At 47.5% G+C, this 20,015-nt stretch overlaps 2 protein-coding genes across 8 annotated transcripts in view; both read right to left on the bottom strand.

Moving 5' to 3' along the window:
* The window catches only part of FAM222B (family with sequence similarity 222 member B), a 36,386-nt gene extending 24,183 nt beyond the window's left edge, over positions 1-12,203 (bottom strand). The window contains exon 1 of one of the 6 annotated variants that reach the window (XM_014255121.2): positions 12,121-12,203. The gene's annotated coding sequence lies outside the window, so the exon portion shown is untranslated. The other 5 variants (XM_005525774.3, XM_088066317.1, XM_088066316.1 and 2 more) reach the window with 5 other exon arrangements.
* A 1,168-nt stretch (positions 12,204-13,371) lies between these two features.
* Positions 13,372-19,984, bottom strand: ERAL1 (Era like 12S mitochondrial rRNA chaperone 1). Of its 2 annotated transcripts, none has more exons than XM_088066097.1 (11): positions 19,906-19,984; positions 18,134-18,307; positions 17,917-18,044; positions 17,754-17,831; positions 17,573-17,619; positions 17,146-17,207; positions 16,638-16,750; positions 15,846-16,211; positions 15,268-15,417; positions 14,938-15,018; positions 13,372-14,684 (listed from the first exon to the last, which is right to left on the bottom strand). In XM_088066097.1, the coding sequence occupies exons 1-11, from the start codon at positions 19,967-19,969 to the stop codon at positions 14,562-14,564; spliced, it is 1,386 nt and encodes a 461-aa protein (XP_087922223.1). In that variant the 5' UTR covers positions 19,970-19,984; the 3' UTR covers positions 13,372-14,561. The 2 variants fall into 2 exon arrangements, with proteins under 2 accessions (XP_087922223.1, XP_087922222.1); XM_088066096.1 differs by lacking the exon at positions 19,906-19,984 and adding an exon at positions 18,496-18,592.
* Positions 19,985-20,015: the final 31 nt, after the last annotated feature.

Genomic DNA, 20,015 nt, shown 5'->3' with positions numbered 1-20,015 from the left:
CAAATATTGTATCAGCTACTGCTGTGCCCTTAACAAGAGTGTTTCTTGCCCATTTCAGCAATCTGAAAGACATGCTGGGCAAAATTTCAAGCTATGACAAAGTGATCTTATCACTTCTGTGCTGTTCTCACTACACAAGCCCCTGATTCAGCAGCACATAATAAAATCTTCATTTGCATGAAAAGCACTCTCTGATCACAAAGTCTTCTGTTCGACAGCCCTCTTCCCATCCACAATGTAGAGATGCAAGCACCACTGTCATTTTGCCTATGGCTGAGGTGGAATATTTTATTTTTGTTTTATTTGGAGAGGCTCTCAATGTTTTAATGCCATCTTTTTCTTAAAAAAACAGTATTTTTGAATAACACAAAAGCTGCACACATCCCAACTATGCAAGTACTGTGAAGTTCACTCACTACGCTCAAACCTGTATTTTTAATAACCGTGTCATGTGAAGGACATTTCATATCAGCACAAGGTGACCATGAACAATTGTAAAATGTCTTGTATTGAACAAGTCCAGCCTTTTCCAGTCTGCCTTTAGAAGGCTTGGTGTCACGACATACAACACTCAGAGGATGAATTTCAAAGGAAAGGAAGGTGTAGCCACCCAAAGAACAATGCACTGCCCACAACAAGATTAATTGCTGTCATGGGAAACCAATAAAAACAAGTATCTTGTTATCTTTCTTTACAAAGGGACTGTTAAAGCTTAACTATATTAGGAAACTTTTTCCTTTGGACTAAACCATGAGCCTAATGTATGTGGGCATCCCACATGCCAGCATATGCAATTAATTGGCTCTTGCCTGATGCTGCAGGAGAAAGTCCAATGCTCCAGAGGCAGGATGGAGTTTCCACACAACCAGCTTCTGCCCTCTCCTGACTACAGCTCTCTCACCAAGGCCAGCCCCAGTTCCCTGTCCCGTGCCAGGTGACACCACCTCCCATTTCCACCTGTTAACCATGCCCCACATACGCACCCCAACATCACACCCAGCTCCAAGCAAACTCAGCCAAAGCAGAAATACCTTTCATCACGTCAGCAGTGCAGTCCCCATTTAGAAACGCTTTCTTTCACGTTAATCCAGTGCCAAAACATGGTGGTGTGGGCTGTGCTGATCCAGAAACGGTGCTAAAGATGCTGCTGCCTCCTGTCTATCACCGCACGCCTCATCTCGCGCATGGCCAGGCAGTGACAGCCCTGCGACAACAGGCACTTTAAATTGGGCAGCTCAGCAGCACATGTACACTGAATTTTTGAACAAGCTATTCTAAGCTGCTTTGCTAGCAATTTCTGGCCTGTGCAGTTTGAAAGCGCACGGTTCTGGCCCTCACAAAGAGCAGACCTGTAAATGACATCTTGAGGATTAAGCTGATTGAGATGCAATTTGCCTAGCAACCATTCATTAAGCAGAGTTCAGAAACAGGCCAGCAATCTATTCCACCTCCTTATCTGAGCAGTAAACAGATAACAGTCTCTACTGTGTCCTCTATGCTCCAGTTCAGACACATTGTAAACAGATTTTTCAGAAGTTTAAACTCCTACGGTAAACCTCCGAGAACAATCCTGCTCTCCAAACACGAGGGATTCAGCTTCACCAAGTGTCTTACAAGCGAGAAGGAGGGTAATGCAAATCAAATTGTGAATGCATTTGCAGTTCCTGTGCCTCCAATATTTTCTCCTATCAAGCACTAAGAACCCATCCCAGTCGTTAAAAAAAAAGTTTAAAAAAAATCTTAATCACACAAGCATTTGGCATTGCTATACTGATCACTGAAAAAAGCTCAATAAAAATCTTATTCCCTTCCCTCATTTTCTGCAAGGAATCGATTGACACTTACAAAGTCTTTGATAAAGGCTCCCCCGCTTTGGAGAAGAAAACAAAAGTCACGTCCTCCCTCCCATTAAGCATTTTTTCCTCATAAAATAATCAAGACAACATAAACGTCAGCAGTGGAAATCAAACCAGCTATTTCAGCTCGAGAATTTCAGCTGAAAAGATTAAGTGAAATCATGATTTTGCATAATTGTTTCCCTGCAAGAAACATCCGATAATATCCCATTCTGCTCCAAAATTAAACAACAAAGATTAGCATGGACGTATTTAAGACTATATACCTGAATGGTTTGCTTTTGGTGTAGAGTTCTTCTGGGAAATCACTGTGACATACAGCACGCTATTACAATTAAATATGCAAGAAAGAAGAATTAAACTGACTATGAATAATTAATACCCTACAATACTACTTCATAAGGAAAAGTCTGGCTGAATATTCCCGCAGATGAGATATACAAAAACACGAGGCACAGCAGAGCTGGCAGCTTTACTCCTATGATGGGGTTTAAAACACCAAGTAACTTTATGGCTGCTACTCAATTCTAGAGAAGGTGCCAGCCATCCAAGCCTTCTCCTGCTGGATTTCCCATCCAGCTTCAGAAAAATGGGATAAATGCAACTGTTGCAATAGTTGCTGCACTGCTTATCTATGTCCCAGAGGTAACAGGCTTCCCAAACACTTTCCATTAAAAGGTATAAAGCAATTATCTGACATCCCAGTAGGGAGAATAAAACAAATATGATGCAACAATTGCTTAGGTGATAGGATCACACTAAGGTTGTGAGAAAAAACAATTAAAAAGGGTTGCAAGAGCTAAGGAATGCAGTTTACTTTCCCAGAATCTCTCTTAAGGACAAAGATACCATCAGCTTCAAGAGTCAACCTTCCTGTTTCAAGTGTACTGTTTGGGAGGCTGCAGAACATCAACTGTTGCAAAGCTGAAAATGGCAATTAAAAATATTCTTTTTTTTGCACAACATCACCCCTAAATTGCATAGGTTAGTATTTACTAAGTCCTTGTAAAATTGATATCCAACTTTTGGCATTTTCCATCAGACTCCAGTTGGGTCAGTGCAATGATAATTGACACAAATACATTTGTTGCACATTTTTAGCTGGAAATGACCAGTTCTCCATTTATCCATGCATGGCACACCCAACACCCCTTTTGGGGAGAGGGATTTTAAACCAACATTTGTGATCACTGAGGTGGGACACGGCACTGCTACTGTAATTGCTGAAGGTGACAGCATCCCTCTGCTCCTAGCCCCATATTGCTCCAGAAGGGTCTTGCTCCTGCAGGATCCAACACTCCCGAGCCAACATGAGCTGAGGGTCTTTCTGGGCACAGGCAAAGCCATGTTCAAAGTATGCTGGCTTAATACTAATTTTCTATTAAAAATTAATAGGATTAAATGAAGCTTGCAAGCCTATGGGCACCAAGGCAGTTATTTTGCCGACGCACTCGTTGCCTGCAGGAGGGGGATGTGAGGAATGGGCTGCAGAATTCCTGCAGGATCCATGTGGCTCCTGGGGGGAACACGGGCCTCTTCCCTAAACCCCCAGAGGGAGTCCAGGTTCCATCAGGGTCACTCCATCTCCTGCCCAGAAACTGGTGGGGAAGATAAAACCCTGATGAGATCCTGGTGAAAACCCCGCTGTATTCCCAGCCTTCTCTGGACACTGCCTCCAATCCTCACCCCTTCCCCACTTCCCAGAATGAATTCCCTTGCCAACAAGAACCCTGCAAATATCCATTGTTTACGTAAGCTTAACCATCAGTCCCTATTAATTTTAATGGAATGAGGAAAAAATTAACTGTGGTGCAAGCAAAAGGACTGTATCTGCATTTCTAGTTTTACAACAAAACACACCACATGGCAGGATTTCCAAGCACCTTGCTGGGAATAAAATAGCCAACAGACTGAGGCTTCCATTTGGAGTGGTGGATGCAAGAGCAACCAGCACTGAGGCTGATAGAGTTAAGGGATGAGGACATGAGAATTAAGAGAAATGAAGTGACATACGCGAATGATGATAACAAAAATGTTAATAATTGGAGAAACAGTCACCTTAAAATTTTAAAATTTCATGATCTCTCCTACTTTTTAATGGCTTAGCCTACTTTTTCCAACCTAATTTGCATGATCAAAATAGGCCTCCTGCCAGGAAGCATTAAAATGGCAGCCCCCCATTGAGACAAAACTCCCTTCACCATACGAGACTGAAGGACTAATAACTATTCCTAAAAACATTTTAAATCCATTAACGTTGTTTAGCAAACACTTATTTAGAATTAGTGCTGCTGTAAGAATTTGATTGTGCTCTACTAAAGTGTTCTATAAAAGCCTTTGAGGGAGGAGCAGGTCACTCCCAAACACCTGTGCCACCTCCAATCCTCTCCAAAAAGCTGAGCACCCTTACACTCCTGAATGTTCTCCATCCCAAAACCCCAAGCATTCTCCAAGATCAACCAGACAGTTCCCAATAGCTCTTCAGAGTGCCAGGCTGGGCAGTTGGAAGGACCCTCCAAGATGCTCAGAGCAGCCAGACCAGAGGACACCATCCCCACCAAACTCTACACCAACCTCTACACTCAGCAGTTAATTCCATACACCCAAAATCCCCAGGTTAGTATAAAAATATAAACCAAATGAAGATCTGGAGTCTACAATACAATACAAATGAAGGTTTGGATTCTAGTAGAAATATCTAGTGGTTTATACAAGTTTGTCCAAGCTATGCATTATCCTTTCAGTGCCATCTGCACAAAACCAGAGTTTTATCTAAGCACTGGACACTAAAATAAATAATTTTCTCCATATCTATGATCTTGTTGGAGACAGACGCCACAAACCTGAGAGCTGGCTAGTGCAGGCTTGTCTAGTCATAAATAAAATTACATCCACATCAATATGATTTCTTTTTAATAAAAAAATAAGGCAAACCAGGCTCTTCATATCGAAACAGGCTCAGCCAGCAGTCTCCATGCCCACAGAAGACATCATGTACAGTGTGAAATTCTCATTTCCCCTAGTAAGAAATACCACTACCAAAAGACACATTTTAATTGCCACACAAAATGAAAAGTACCTGCTGGTTCTCTATTGGCTGTATTTATTGGTATTTAAATTCAGGACTACAAGTCTCAGCAGGATATTTTCTGGTGACTTTAGTTTTTTGGAGTGTCCATGCCCCAGCAGACTTTTAAGAGTGAATTTGGCTCTCCAATACAACACAAATGAGTCATCTGTGTCCGTGCATGAACGAGGTTCTTGGGTTGCACTTCTCAAAGCATCTCGTCCTGAGTGTCCCCTGTGAGCGGGGACCTCACAGTAATTAGCACAATCTGATACTGGAACCTCAACTAATTCTAACATTGATCCCTCAGGACAGCACAGCCCAGGATCTGAGAAATGTTTGTTCCAAAAGACCCTCTGTTTCTACCTTTCAAAGTCACCAAAGGCTGGTAAATAAATTATATTCTCCAAAAGCTTTGCAAATTCTTTTCTCCTGCCTGGATACATTCTCCAACCAGCAGCCACAGCTGAAGGTTTATACAGGACCACTAAAAGCACCAAACCTGTTTTAGTTTCTTATACAGAACAACTTCTAACATCTGCGGTCACTGCTGTGAAATTGCAAAGGATTTTATTTGCCAAGTCAAGCTGTTGAAAGGACAGATTATAAAAAATAAACACTAACTATTTTTAGATCTAACTTTCCCCCACAGACTGTATTTTATGCCCTTTCACTGGAAATGTTACATCAGAATAAAATCAGATTTAATTGGCTCTTAAATAACCGAGCAGCCACTTTAATTTTATTTCAATAGCAATAATTCATAAATCAAGCAGCTGAAATCCTAGCACAGAGTGACAAGTAAATAGGGCAGAACACAGTGAAGAAGAGCACAAACACCACACGGTGAAAGGTGATTTTTCTCAAACTTCACGTGTCACCACTTTATGGACATCACAAAGGTACCACCACATAAAGACTTGAATCTCAAAACCTGTCAGTTCATAGCAGTAACTCCTTAACAAAGACCAGTGGATGATGATCTTTGCCCAACTGGAACTGCTAGGAGAATAGCTGGGATTTCAGTCATGGATGCAATTTCCTTCATGCACACTAGATGGAAGTATGGAAAAATCTTAATTTTTTCCTGTCTCAAATTCAAGTGGTTGAGATATTATATTGGACTGTGACATTCTGAGATTTTTTTTGACTCTTCATCAGCAACTTCACTCATTGATAAGCTCTAAGTAAAAAGATGCCCTTTTTTACAATGCAGTGTTGGAAATTAATAGTAAACATAAGAGAACATACAGCAGAAATACTAAATATATTATTCAGGCTAATTTCTAAAGTATACACATTCAATTTCTAGAGTATTTGAATAATAATCACTAATGAGATCCTTCAGAGACACTGAAGTTACATTTTTTTAAACCTCCAGGTTATAAGAAACACCACCTTGTCAATGAATAGAATCAGAGAATAGAAAAGTTATAGAAGGATTCATAAATGCTGCTGTAGTTTTGACACTAAGAAGACCCCAACAGATTTGTAGAATGCAGTGGGAGAAGTACAGGGAAATAGAGAACCTGAAGTCTTGCAGAACAAGCAGATCAGAGAGCAGCAAACCTGAATGGGATTAAATTACACACAAATCTCCTGAAAACGATCTTAAAAGTGACTTGTCCCAAAACAATCCATTTCTAAATTTAAACTCTAACGAGTTCACAGACAAAAAAACTAAATCAGGCAATGGTGTGACCGGGGAAAGGTGCTGGAAGAGCTGTTTTCCTCCTCCTGCTTTGGTTTTTTCATATATTGATTTTCCTCCACGCTCATTCACAAATGCTCAGCAGAGCTGTGAACAATTTAAAGTCAAGGGATGCACGAATTACCAGCTCCAGGAACACACCACCCATTCGAGGCAAAAGCTGAAGGCTTTGCTGTAGCTGAAGAAAATAAAATCCAACACAGAATCAGAAGACACTGATGAGCTGGAAGAGAAGGGTGAGCAAATCCCTAATTTTCCCTGTCCACAACAAAGCCAAAGCACACGACATTCCTTCAGCTTAGAAGACAACAAATTAAGAAAACCAGTGCCAGAATAGAAGGATGAATGAAGAACAATGCTGGATAAAAGAATATAAAGTAGGCATGAAGGGCTCCCCTTTCCAGATGTTAAAAAAGACATGTTGTTTTTCATTCCAGGTTTAAAAAAAGATAAGCAGAGGAGGAAGTTTACTCTGAAGAGTGGGAGCATCTGCATAATTTTTGGAAAAAGGTTTCTACAAAGATTTCCTTCCAACAGAATTTAAACTGTATCTATACATATATGTATAGATATATGTAGCACTGGCTCAAGATAATAACCTTACAGTATTTTTCAAAGTATTTTCCATGCAGCAGCTGCCTACAGAGAGGAACAAAATGAGTGGCAAGGGACAGCCACAGGAAAGGGCAGGACTGTGAGACACACATCCTCCAACATGCACACTCCAAGTTTAATAACATGAAGACAAGGAGAGGGACAGCAGGATACAGCAAAGGATATGCTGGGGCCAGGAAATGAGAAAATAATCCACAGCACTCAGCACTGATTTATGGGGTATTTTACCAACAAAAACTCGTAGGAATATTTTTTTTTGCATGTGTAAGTCCCACCTGACCTTAGTCAGGCCAGGGAGATTGTCCCAGTATGAGGAGGGAAATAACAGAGAACAACTGGATGCTAGATCCACTCTGAAGAGCAGAGCACGGCGTTTCACCTCTTTCCACTTGCTCTCCCGTGGTTCCCAAATTAGAAACAATCAGAATCCTGCTAGAAACAATATACAGCACCTTAATTGGGTTGGCTGCACTACAGACGTCAGCAATGTATCACTTAGTAGATCATTTTCTGCCTGTTTTTTTTTCCTTTAATACTAAAAATAGCTGCACTTTTATGGTTCACCTTTTCTATATCACCATTACTACAGACACTGTTAGAAATTAAATGTTAGTACTACTCGTTGCCCACCAAAGATCCTACAGGACCCACACCTGCTGCAGGCAGGACCTGTCACCTAATTCAGCAGAATTGTACTTAAAGGTTTGTCTCAGAAACGTTCCATCTACAGAGAACCTGTTTTCTAAAACATTTCCCCCTAGTACACCCATCAATGCATCTATTTAAAAGCCTGGAAGAGTTCAGTTATCTCTAAATACATCAACAACCCAGTGCTCCACACATTCCAAGTACTCCAGAATCCCTGCATGGAATTCACATGAAAAATCTTTCCCGGTTTTCATCCCCAAGTGCTACACCCCTACTATTCCCTACCAAATCCACACTGCAGCCAAACTACATTCCTGAGATATTATTCCAAGAATGAAACACCATCATTTTCCTCATAAACCCTGGAAACTTGGACTAATCTTCATACACACCATAAACAAGTTAAGCAATGGGAATACATAAACGAAGCATAATTCTTAAGCACAATGGGGGAATAATTATAGCAACAACAGAACAAATACAAAATGAGTGGGGAGGAATGGAGAGACACCCAGACAGAATATGCTGAAGTAAGGAAAAGGGACCTACAGGATCTATAAGGTTGGACCAGCCATGAGCTACAGCTGCTGGTTTTTCAAGTGTTCATTTAAATGAAATTACTAAAACCACAGAAACCAGCAGCAGATGAACACAGCAGTCTCTGTCAGCTCCAGCAGGCCAAGCTATGCCCTGCTTGGACAGTAAAATCAGCTTTTGAAAGATTACAATCCCTTGGAAAAATATCTCTGAGTAAAGTTCAGAACAACTTTTCTGGAAATCAGCCAGCAGAATGCCTGTTCAGGAGCTCTGTTCCTCAATCGGTATTTGGAAAGCTTTTTAAGCTTCTTTTTTTTTTTTTAAAGTAGAAAGATGAATAATGTGACATGTAACTCATTTTAGCATTCACAGTCAAAGTAACAATCTGCAATTAAAATAAAAAATTGCTCTAATTTTTTGGAGTGTGTGGTAAAGATTTTAACACAAATCACAAAATACAATGGGAAAATGGGAATGTGGCATACCACACAAGGAATAAAAAAATCAATTACTCATTTCACTTCCTAGTTTGAGAATGCTTAAAATTGTTTAAACATTTCAAGTGCTGAAAATTGAAAAGGGTGCGGTGACAGACTCATTACAGATGCAGAAAATTGTGAAACTTTTACTCATCCTCAGGGGCATCTTACTCCCAAAACAGCCTCTGAAGAGTCAGCAGGCTCTGGATACAGTGTACTACTACACAACAGATTGACCTGTTACTCACCTGCTGGGTGTAGCATTCAGGTAACTACATATTCTTAAAGCGATTATTTAAAAGTGCTGATCATCTGTTAAATAACTCAAACAAATCGGGCTGTGGCTACCTTCTTGGTGGTGTACTTAGCAACTCTGTAAATCCCAGAATCCTGCAAGTTACTTTACCTCTCACTTCATAAATCTGTGACTCTCCTCACTGTTACCTCACTGAAGATGAGTCAGCCAGGAATATATAGGATATAAAATGTTTTGGTGATGGAGGTTTTTGGGGTGGGGCCAGCCAGGGCAAAACTCTCTACTTCCTCTTCTCCCCATCTCCTTGTGCTGGCAAGTAACAAGTCATGGTCAAAAATGAAGAAGAGTGAAAATGAATGGCCAAGCCAATGTGAAAAAGTAAAATAATGCACTGGAAACACTGATAAAAGTTGCTATCCCACATGCAGGCATTTCAGCAAGTGCAGCAGAGGACACAAGTTGAGGCTCCTGCACATCGTCTGAGCCTCTGGGAAACAGAAATACTTCAGTCCTTGACAAAAACCTTTACTTCTCTTGATCTGGTAACAGCTCCCAGAAGCAAGCACAGATATGAAAGCTTATCTATCAGAGGACAACTTGGAAACAAATACAAATAAAGCTTAAATGAAGGCAAATAGCCTGCCAAGCTGCAGAGAACACAACGGTTCCTTAATTTCACATTTGGAGAAAAAACAATACTATGTGGACATTCTCCAACATATTTTTAATGTTATTAACAGAAATAGCACCCCAGGCTGTGCTCAAACTGAAAATGTGTGAAACTGTTTGCAATGTGAAGTGAAAGGGGGATCAAAAATACCATCTTATTAAATGGCATTTATCTGGTGCTAAGTGAATTATTTATTCAGTTGAGAAGTTCACAAAATGACAGGGCGGTAAATGCAAGCAAGGTCACTACTTCATGCCAGTATCAAAGCTGATCCTTAACAGAATTTAAGCACCTGCCTTTTCTTTTATCTCAGCACAAAATGAGATTTTTTTTTTTTTACACTTCAAAAGCCATGTAACACAACAGAATATATGCCAAGCATGCAAAAACAGAGTATGCCAGCATCTTTCAGCAATCAGCTTTCCCTTGTCATCCATTATGTCAGATTTATCTATTTTTGCTTAATTCTTGCTCCAGCAATATGCATCCTTCCTCTCTCCAGACTATCAGGCTGGTTGGGCTGGAATTCAATACAGCTTCTTAAAATAGTTGAGAAATATTGAAAATATTTGAAGTGATGCCTGTGAATTACAGCCAATTAATCAACTCCTCTTCCAGCTCCTGCTCGACCTGTGCTCCCCCAGACAAGGGCAATTCTCATTTCTTCACCTCAGAAATTCTACCCAGTGTAAATATCATTTGAAAATACACAGCCTCTCTTTTATGGAAGCATTTCTCCATGAAAGCTTAGATTCTGTGTTAACTGCAAACCTTACCCTCTGACTCTTACTCACTTTTGATCCAAACCTTCCTCTGCTGAAAATTAATAGTGAGTGCATTTGCTTTCAGGTTTGCTTTCTGTTATCACTGCTTTTCCTCTCCAAGTGTCCAGACCCTCTGGACTGGCTTTACAGGACACCAGACCCACCTAAAAGCTCTTCCTGAATCCTGCACTCTGCTGCTGGCTGCAAAACTCTGCTCTCTCGACTCTAACACCTGTAAGACACTTGAACATCATCCTTCCTCACTGCTTTATGCACCCACTTAAACTAACAGACTCTAACAAATTCAAATTCTTATAAAGCCCTAATTAGAAATAAACAAGCTGAAAGGAAAATGCAACTCTCGTCACTCTGTTCCCTCACTGCCTATGGAGCACAGAATTTTCTCAGCCGGCTGCTGAATCAGACAAAGTTTCCACAGTGCACACACACACACAAAATCACAAAGCCCCAACACGTCCAGGAGGATTTATTCCATCACAAAGTCACTACCGTTGCTCCAGCACAAATGACATCACTTAGGAACTCAACCTCATCTCCTGAGAGCTCCCAGCTCCCTTCTCTCCTGCAGTGAGCAGAGCAACAAAGAACCGGGCTTGTGCAATAAAGAAGAAAAAAGTATTGCTGCAAAAAGTTTCCCAGAAAAACTTATATTTTCTTGAGAATACGACTAGAGAGAAATTAAGGACTGTAGTAAGAAGTGAGTAGAACAAATTCCGGTTGAAGTAATCAACCTGCATCTGTGATTTATCCTAAACTTGTACCTAGTGCTACCAAGGGAGGGTGAGACGCAGATGAGCCCTCGCAGGTGCTGGTCGGGGACGTTCACACGCTGCAGAACCAAAATCATCTCAGTACTTTGCTGCACGAGTGGAATGAGAGCTGGAGTCCAGCTCTGCAGTTTTCTTCTTCTTCTTCTTCTTCAGACACTTGAAAATTGGTTGGTAGGGAATAAAAACGACCGATGATTTATCGACGTTACCTGTTCCCTGGCCATGGGAAAGATGGGCTTTGAGGTCCCTTCCAGCCCACACCAGCCTGCGAATCCCTTGCAAAAAGACACTTTTCTTGGGAAAGAATCACACAAAGGATGTGCTCGCACTACGACCGCAGTCCCCCCTTCCCCCTGACGGCACTTCTGTCGCGATGGCTGACGCACTATCGCGATCGCGGGCCGTGTGCGCGGCACCCAGGGACAGGTAACGAGGGCGCCGGGGCTACCGGGGGTCCTGGGAGCTCCGCGCTGAGCGGGAGAGACCCCGGGGAGGCGGGGTGGGAGCGAGTGTCGCGACAGGCGGCGGGTGTCGCGACAGGGGGGGTGGGTCGCCACACCGGTGATGCCTCAGCGGGCGGGGGGAGGGGACACCCGGGAAGGACAATGGGGGGGAGGGGGGGGCTATGAACCGCGGCGGTCCCGCCGCGCTGTGAGGGGGAGTAGGATGAGGAGGAGGTGGTGACGGTGGGGCCGCGCCCCCGCTCCTACCCTGCGCCGCACTTACTCTCGGTGCCCCTGCCCGGGCCTCATGGCGCCGCCGCCGCTGTGCCCGCCCGGCCCCGCCGCCACCGCCGCCGCCGCCGCCGCCCGCCCCGGCCGTGCTGGCTGCGCAGCCGCCCCCGCGCACGCGCGGCCCGCGCGCCGCCCGCCCCGCCCCCCGCACGCGCGGCCCCGCGGCCACGGGAGCGAGGGAGGGAACGGGGGGAAATGGGGGGGGCAGCGCCGCGCTGCCCCCTGCCGGTAACGGGGGGCAGTGCACAGAACAGCGGGGATGGGGACACGGGAGGGACACGGCAGGTACACACTGAGGGAGACATTGGGGGGAATTTGAGGGGTATTTGGGGCGGGTGTGAGGGAGGGACACGGCAGGTACACACTGCGGGAGACATTGGGGGGAATTTGAGGGGTATTTGGGGCGGGTGTGAGGGAGGGACACGGCAGGTACACACTGCGGGAGACATTGGGGGGAATTTGAGGGGTATTTGGGGCGGGTGTGAGGGAGGGACACGGCAGGTACACACTGCGGGAGACACTGGGGGGAATTTGGGGTGGGTATAAACATGGAGGACATGAAGGGAGGGCATGGCGGGGCACAGGGAGGACGTGAAGGGGATATGTAGGGAAGAGGAAGGGACAGGCCGGGGACATAGGGAGGACATGGGATCATGGCAAGGGCACAGGGGTAGACAGGGAAACATAGGTGGGTGAGGAAGGGAACACAGAGGGGCTCTGCCACAGCTCCCATGCTGTCCACACCAAGCTCTCAACAGATACCCCCCACACACACATGGGGTCAGTCCTTCATGAAGTTTCTTTCCACAGGGAAGCAATGATTTGCACCCTCGTGATGGGCCTGCAGTGGGATTCTCAAAGCTTGTTAAGGAGCTGTAGGTCAGGAAGGTGAGACTTCAACCCTTTCCATGCCAGGAGCATTATCACTGCCCTCAGGAGTGGCTGGTGCTGTGGGCACTCTGCTCTATTCCTGGAAGCAGCCTGGGATGAAGCTCTGGGCAGCACAGGGTGACCCTGACCCCTCCCATGTACCCCACTTTATGAGACCTCTTAAACCCTGCTTACCCAGCTTTTCCCCCCACAAGGTGCAACCCTCAGAAGTCACAGCTCAGGAAGCGAGATCTAAGCTCAGCTGGGAAGGAGGAATGACATGAAAGTGCCCTGTTTGGAGCTGGAATAAAACAGAGGGAAGGTGGCAGCCATGAGGTCAGGCTGCCAGGGAGATAAAGGAGAGAACAATCACTCGTGCTGGGACCTCTCTTTATTGCAAGGGAAATACAAAAGATGGACAGCAGCATTCAAGGGACCACAGCATCCCCTGCTACTGGGAAACAAGGAAGAACGCTCCGTGGAGATTTCCCAACCCAGTTTTCAGTTGATCTCACTACCAGATAGAATTCCTTGGCAGAACGGTAAAACATTTCTTTCACAGTGCATCAGAGAGGGACAAGGGGCTGAGCAGTTTTGGATTCCAGACCCTTCCCAATCTCTTCACTACTGGGTTTTCCTTCCCTCAGGGATGTTAATTTATAACTGCACGTGGATATTTACCTGGATTTCTGGCAGGAAGGTACCGAGTGCTCCAAATGTCTGACAAAAGAGACAAAACAAACCCCAGACACCAGGTCCAGGCACACACATGTGGTGCCAAGCTCCACCATGCCAAGGGCCCTGCAGAGCCAGCCCTATTCCTCCAGCCTCACCTGCGCCAGGTGCTCTCTTATACCTGAGCTGCAGAACCTGCTGCTCTTCCCACTTTGGGGTTTTCTTCAGCTGCAACACCTTCTGTGTTTATATCTCTGAGTCTGGTGCAAAGAGCGAGATGATGCAATAAATTACTTGAATTCCTAAAAAGTGGGTCCATGCTGGTTTTGCATGACAGATAAGCCTGTCAGGCATTACAGGTGTTCCAGCTGCCAGCAAACCCCTAAAACTGGCTCCCTACACCCACCAATTTCAACAAGGCAGGGAGAAAAGTCAACATGAGACCATCAGATGGGCTGGGGTGGCCTCATCCTCCTGTGTGACCATGATTTAGCCTACAGAAGAGATTACAAATGTGCTGATAATCCTTCACTGTGAACCTTTGTTTGCCACAAGGCAGGAGATGCTCCCAAACTTCTACGTACAAACACCTGAGAGCAAGGACATGAGACACAGCCCAAAAGTGGGTGGCAGCTGTGGAAATGCAGTACCAAAATCATGGGTACAGCTGATTCTCCAGCATCTGTCCCCAGTTCAGATGCCATAGAAGATCTGGAGATTTAATTTCCATTTGGGCTGTTCCCCCAAAGAATAATATATTCCACTTCAGCCCATTGTAGTGATTCCATCATCCTCTATTTCTGGATTGAAGAAGGGTGCCAAGGACCCCAAGGACTGGTTTCTCCACATGATCAGAGAGTTCAAGGGCTGTTGAAACACACCAAGTGCTCAACTCTTCACCTCCACCTTGAGCTTCAGGCGGACATCACACAGGAAAACATTCATCAGGTCCTGGCCAGCCTCACGAGCAATCCTGCTGATGACCTTTCCTCCTCTTCCAATCAACATCCTCTGTGTTAAAACCCGGAGAGAACATCATCAAACTCACCCTTACATTGCCCAGGAGAACAGTGCAGCCACAGAAGCAAGGAGGGAAATTCCAACATTAAACTGTGAGGCAACTTCGGGGAGGTGTAAGTTGCTACTGAGCAGCCAGTACTGGGTACGTGGCTCTTCCCAAAAGAGAGGGAACCACAGCAAGGTCTTGGACTTGGGGAACCTCCCTTCACTCTCCCCAGCACCCCATCTTTCTTTCTTCACTCACCTTATGAGACTCCCTTGGCACCAGGAGGCTCTGCATGATGAGGAGCTCCCCACATTCTCCTTCCTCCCATATCTCCGTCACCTGTGACAGCAAGAAAGCACTCAGCAATCCTGGAAAATCCTCAGGAATTCCAAACACCACTCCTCTGGAGACACCAGCACACAAGGGTGGCCTCTTCACACACAGAAAGGGCCTTAGAGCACACCAGAGTTGGTGTGTCACCCCACAGTGCCTGCCAGATCCCACAGATCCAAAGGGATTCTCATCACACAGCCCAAAAATCCCAATAAAACAAGCTCATGGCCAAGTCTGCCAGTGCACACTTCCCACCTGAGTCACTCCATAAGGCACTTCCAGGGGCAGGTACTCCAGGACCTTTTCCCTGATGATATTGTCACAGATCTCTTGAGGAGACTGGCTGGTCAGCACATTGCTGTGGAATTCCCAAGGGCCTGGCTTGGCTTGCATCAGGAGGTACCTCTGTGGGCACAACACACTCCCCATCAGCTCCCACACAGTGCCAACACCCCTGTGCTCCTTCTGCACAGAGGGCACTGCTGCTGGCCTGGCATCAGGGCACTGCTCTGGTATTTTGGGCAGGGAAAAGAGAAAGGGAAGTTCTGAAATCCCTCCCTAGAGCTGTGTGTATCGGTCACAAAAGCCCACAGAACCCCTGGAGCTGAGAGACAGCAGGGTGTGGATTCATTGTTGTGAACAAGCTGGTGACTGGAGAGCCCCAGGTAAGAGTTTTGTACAGAAAACTCTGGGGATGCAGCAGGGACACATCTCACATTGACACGTGACACTTTCCTCCCATCCCAGGCCAGGAACAGAAGCTGAGGCTCAGTATGAAGTGCTGGGGTCCCATCCCAGTCTCCAGGTGTGACACAAGTTCAGACTGGAGTTACCTTGAGTGTATCCACCTCCTCCCCATGGAGAGCTGCCAGCATGAAGATCTCCTGGAAGTGTGGCCATCCTTTCGTATCTTTTAGATCCTCGGGTTCATGGGCTTCCCCTGTGCCAGCACCCCCAACATCACTGCTCTTGTCCAAACCAGAGCCCTCCTGGGCCTGATTCTTTTCCTGCCCAAAGGGAGGCCCTGGGACCTTGCTTTCAGGTGGAGAAGTCTGTGTGATACGAAGGGGAGACTTTGCTGAAGAACTGGAATCCTGTTTAACTGCAGATTTCACTCCCAGTTTCTTTCCATTTACAATTCCCTCTGTCAGGTCAGTTATTATTTCCAGCAGGAGAAACTTCTTCTTTAGTATGTCCACCTGAAGTCAGAGAGAGAGAGGTGTCAGGATTTATCCTAAATGAAGTGAATGGGCAGCTGGGCCTGGGATCTGAAGGAGCCAGAAGAAACCACCCAGGGAAGCAGTTGCTGCAGGACAGGACAGTTGTGACCAGAGACCAAACCAGAGTGTGTCAGCAGTGCCAGTTTGCACAAACACTGAGAACCTGTCAGCCCTGCTGGGATTCTCCCTAACCCTGACCAACCTGGCTCCTCTGCCCAGATGGATTTAAACCTCAGACAGCAGCACAACTTTCAGTGCTTGTGCACGCAACAGGTACACACACACCCCTTGATATTCTGGAGTAGGGGGGAAAACCTGCATCCTTTAACACACCAGGGACCCAAAAACCCATCTGCTGATGCCAGGTGGTGCCTGAAGAAGGCAGGAAGAACAAGCAGGATTTACCTTGTTCAGGACCAGGACACTGGGGATGTGGGGAAACTGAGACAGGCACTTCAGCACCTCCTTGCTCAGAGAGTTCCGTGTCCAGTGATCCGACACGTCCACCAGAACCAGGACTGCCAGGAAAGAGGGAGGGAAACAGGATGAATCTACATTTTCCACAATGTTCACTTGCAGCTTTAGAGTTTATGGTCACTCCTCTCCTCAGAAGAAACACAAAAAGAATAATTTTATTGACAAAACACTAAAATGCAGCTTACCCATGTCACCCTAATGACATCACACGTGTTAAACCTTAACATCCAAGCCCAATTATTAACCCAAAGTGCCTCCCCTTGGCACCAGGCAGTTCTTATCCCTTCCTCAGCTCAATATTCCAGATCTTTTCTCTGCCCTTCCTTCCTTCCTTGTTCACACTCCCTGGGCTGCCTGTGCTGCCAGCAAACACCCAGCTGGGAACTTGTGTGGCAGAAAAGGATTTGGTTTGATCCAAAAAGAGTTGAAAACCCACCTAAATCTGCATGTTTCATGCTGTCCCACGGGTCTGTCAGCATGGTTTCATCTAAATTATGCCTGAAAGACACATACAAATGACTACACCAGACACACTTCATTATAATTATAATCCTCCCCCTCAAAGTAGAGGGAAACCAGTGTTTTCCCTCATTCCAGCTGCCACAAAGCTGCTTTAGGGGTTGTGACATGCCTTGTCATGTGCAGACACACAGAACCATATGCAAAAAGGCTCAAGGGACATCACAGGTTCTGTGTCCGACTGAAATTGCAACATAAAAAAATCCCTGGAGACCAAAATAAGGCTAAAAATACACATTTGTGTCACTCCTAGTTTACAGACCTTGCACAATGAAAATCCCATTCCTGTTTTATCAACCCCTGATAGGCAGCACCACTCCCCCTCCCCACGCCAGTGGTGGTACCTTCTGGCTTTTAAGGGGTTAGTGAGGCCAGGCGTGTCCAGAATGATCTAGGAAAAGGAAAAACAAATGTTTCAAGTTTGCCAGCAGTGAGAGGTTGGGGTAAAACCCTATCTTTGTGCAATGGGAAGTGATCCCAAGGGATAGAGATGAGCAAATCCTGCCCTTTGTCTCCAGGACTCACCAGCTGCGTGTCCTCGTGTGTGATGACACCCCGGGCCTTACAGCGGGTGGTGTGGACCTTCTTGGAGACTGGGAAAACCTGCAGGAAATTAATTAAGCCTGTTACACAGCCAGGACATGCCAAAAAGCCCAAGGTAACAGGCTGAGCTCCACCCCAGCTTCACCTTCCTGCCCAGGAGCTGGTTGGAGAGCGTGGATTTCCCGGCGTTGGGAGCGCCGATGATGGCGATTCTCAGCACCTTGGGGTTCTGGGGCTGGTCGGGCCGATTCTCCAGGAGACGCTTCTGCTCCTCTGCCAGCGAAAGGAGGAGCTCGGATGCTGCCAAACCCCTCGGCGGGTCAGCATCGCCCCGGGGCAGGGCGGCAGCCGGCACCACTCACCTTTGTCGGTGGCCACGGGCGGCGGGTGCTGGCCCAGAGCGGCGGGCGCGGCCTCGGCGGGGATGCCCAGGATCCTGCCCAGCGCCGAGCTGCTCCCGCTCCAGCGCCTGGGAATACTCAGGATCCTGCCCAGCGCCGAGCCGCGCCCGCTCCAGCGGCTCCCCGGGATGCGAGCTGGAAGAAAACACCGAATATACCAAGAACGTACCTAAAACACACCAAGATCGCGTTGGCTCCTACCTCCACACGCACCGTCCGGGCAGCGCTCACCCCACCGCAAGGCCTCTCGGCCGGACCCGGATTCCCGCCCGCTACCTCCCGGATCCGGCCACCCTCAGAGTACGCCCGCGGCCCCAGCGCACCTGCTCCCAGCCGGAGCGGCCCCGCCGCGGCGGCACCGACGGCCCAGAGCACGGCCCGGGCGGCGGCCGCGGCCATGGGAGCCGCCATGTTGGCCCGCCGCGGGGCACGCCGGGAATGCGAGCGGCGCCCGGCTCCCATTGGCGAACAGCGCGGGGTCATAGAGAGCGCGGGGGCGGGGCCAGAGCGCCGCTGTGCCGCGCGGAATTGAGGGACGGAAACGGCCGAGGGGCGGGGAACGCGGGAGCGCCCCCTGCCGGCGGCACGGCGCGGTTCCCGGTCCCGGTGTCACCGGTGCCCTCCCAGCGCTCCCGGTGTCACCCCACGGCCCCGCCACGGTCTTCAGTGCTCCCGGTGTCACCAGTGTCACCAATGCCACCCCAGTGTCACCAGTGCCTCCAGTGTTCCCCATCACACAGCCCAGTCCTTCTACAACACACACACACACACACGTTTGTCCCAGTGCTCCCCACGACCCTCTTCAGTCCATCCCCAGACGCCCAGTGCCCCCCACAACATATCCCCTGCATGTGATTACAGCCCTCTGTGCTCCACAGTGAGACCCAGCGCTCCCAGTTCCCTTCTATTCAGCCCTGTGCATCGCAGTGCTCCGCCTACCCTACATCCCAAAACTCCTCAAGTCTCCAGCCCTCCCCAGCACACCCCAGCACCTCCCAGTTCACCCCAGTGCTCCCTGCAACACCCCACAGCGCACTCCCATGTCCCCTGCACCGCAAGACTCTGCCCCAAGGTACCCCTGTGCCACTCTATGCCTGAATGCACCCAAAATTCCCCACCACACCCAGAATTCCCCACTACACCCTGCACCCCAGTGCACCCTTGAGCCCCCGAGCCCACCCCAGTGCACCCCAGTTCCACCAGGCCTGGAACCCGCAGGGGATGTGCTGAGGAAGGAGAGACGGAGCCATGGCTTTCTAAATCTCTTTATTGTCCTGTGCCTGTCTCCAGGGCTCCATCACTGTGTCCGTGTCATCCCACTCTGTGCCGTTCCGTGCCATCCTGTTCCATTCCCATGCCATTCCCGCCCCATTCCGTCCCATCCCATGCCATTCCTGTCCCATTCCTGTGCCATTCCTGTCCCATTCCTGTGCCATTCCTGTCCCATTCCCGTGCCATCCCGTGCCATCCTGTGCCATTCCATGCCGTGCCGTGTGCCTGGCCGTCGGCAGAACCGTTACCATTACTAAACTCAGTAATGGTAACGGTTTCCCCGCCAACCGTGGGTCTCTGGCTGTGTCCAGGTCTTCCCACACCCCATCCCACCACCCTCCCATCCCCGGCCACACATCCTCGGTGCCCCAGGCCGTGGTCCCGGTCGGTGGTGGCGGGAGGAGGTCGGTGCAGCCTGGGGAGTACATCATCTATACTGTAGTGTCTCATAGCCAACTTACAGTATACGATGATATCCTGCCCGGGACAGCGTGGAGACGAGAGCAGAGCCTGCAGGGACAGCATGGTTAGGGAGCACAGCCCATTCTCACCGCGGTGTCACCCTCACCCA

Source organism: Pseudopodoces humilis, chromosome 23, assembly GCF_049639895.1.
Source record: "Pseudopodoces humilis isolate 2021_Gansu_Grassland_sample_001 chromosome 23, ASM4963989v1, whole genome shotgun sequence".
Classification (NCBI taxonomy): Eukaryota; Metazoa; Chordata; class Aves; order Passeriformes; family Paridae; genus Pseudopodoces; species Pseudopodoces humilis.
The sequence above is the reverse complement of the archived record's forward strand: the minus strand, read 5'-3'. Positions and strand labels throughout refer to the sequence as shown.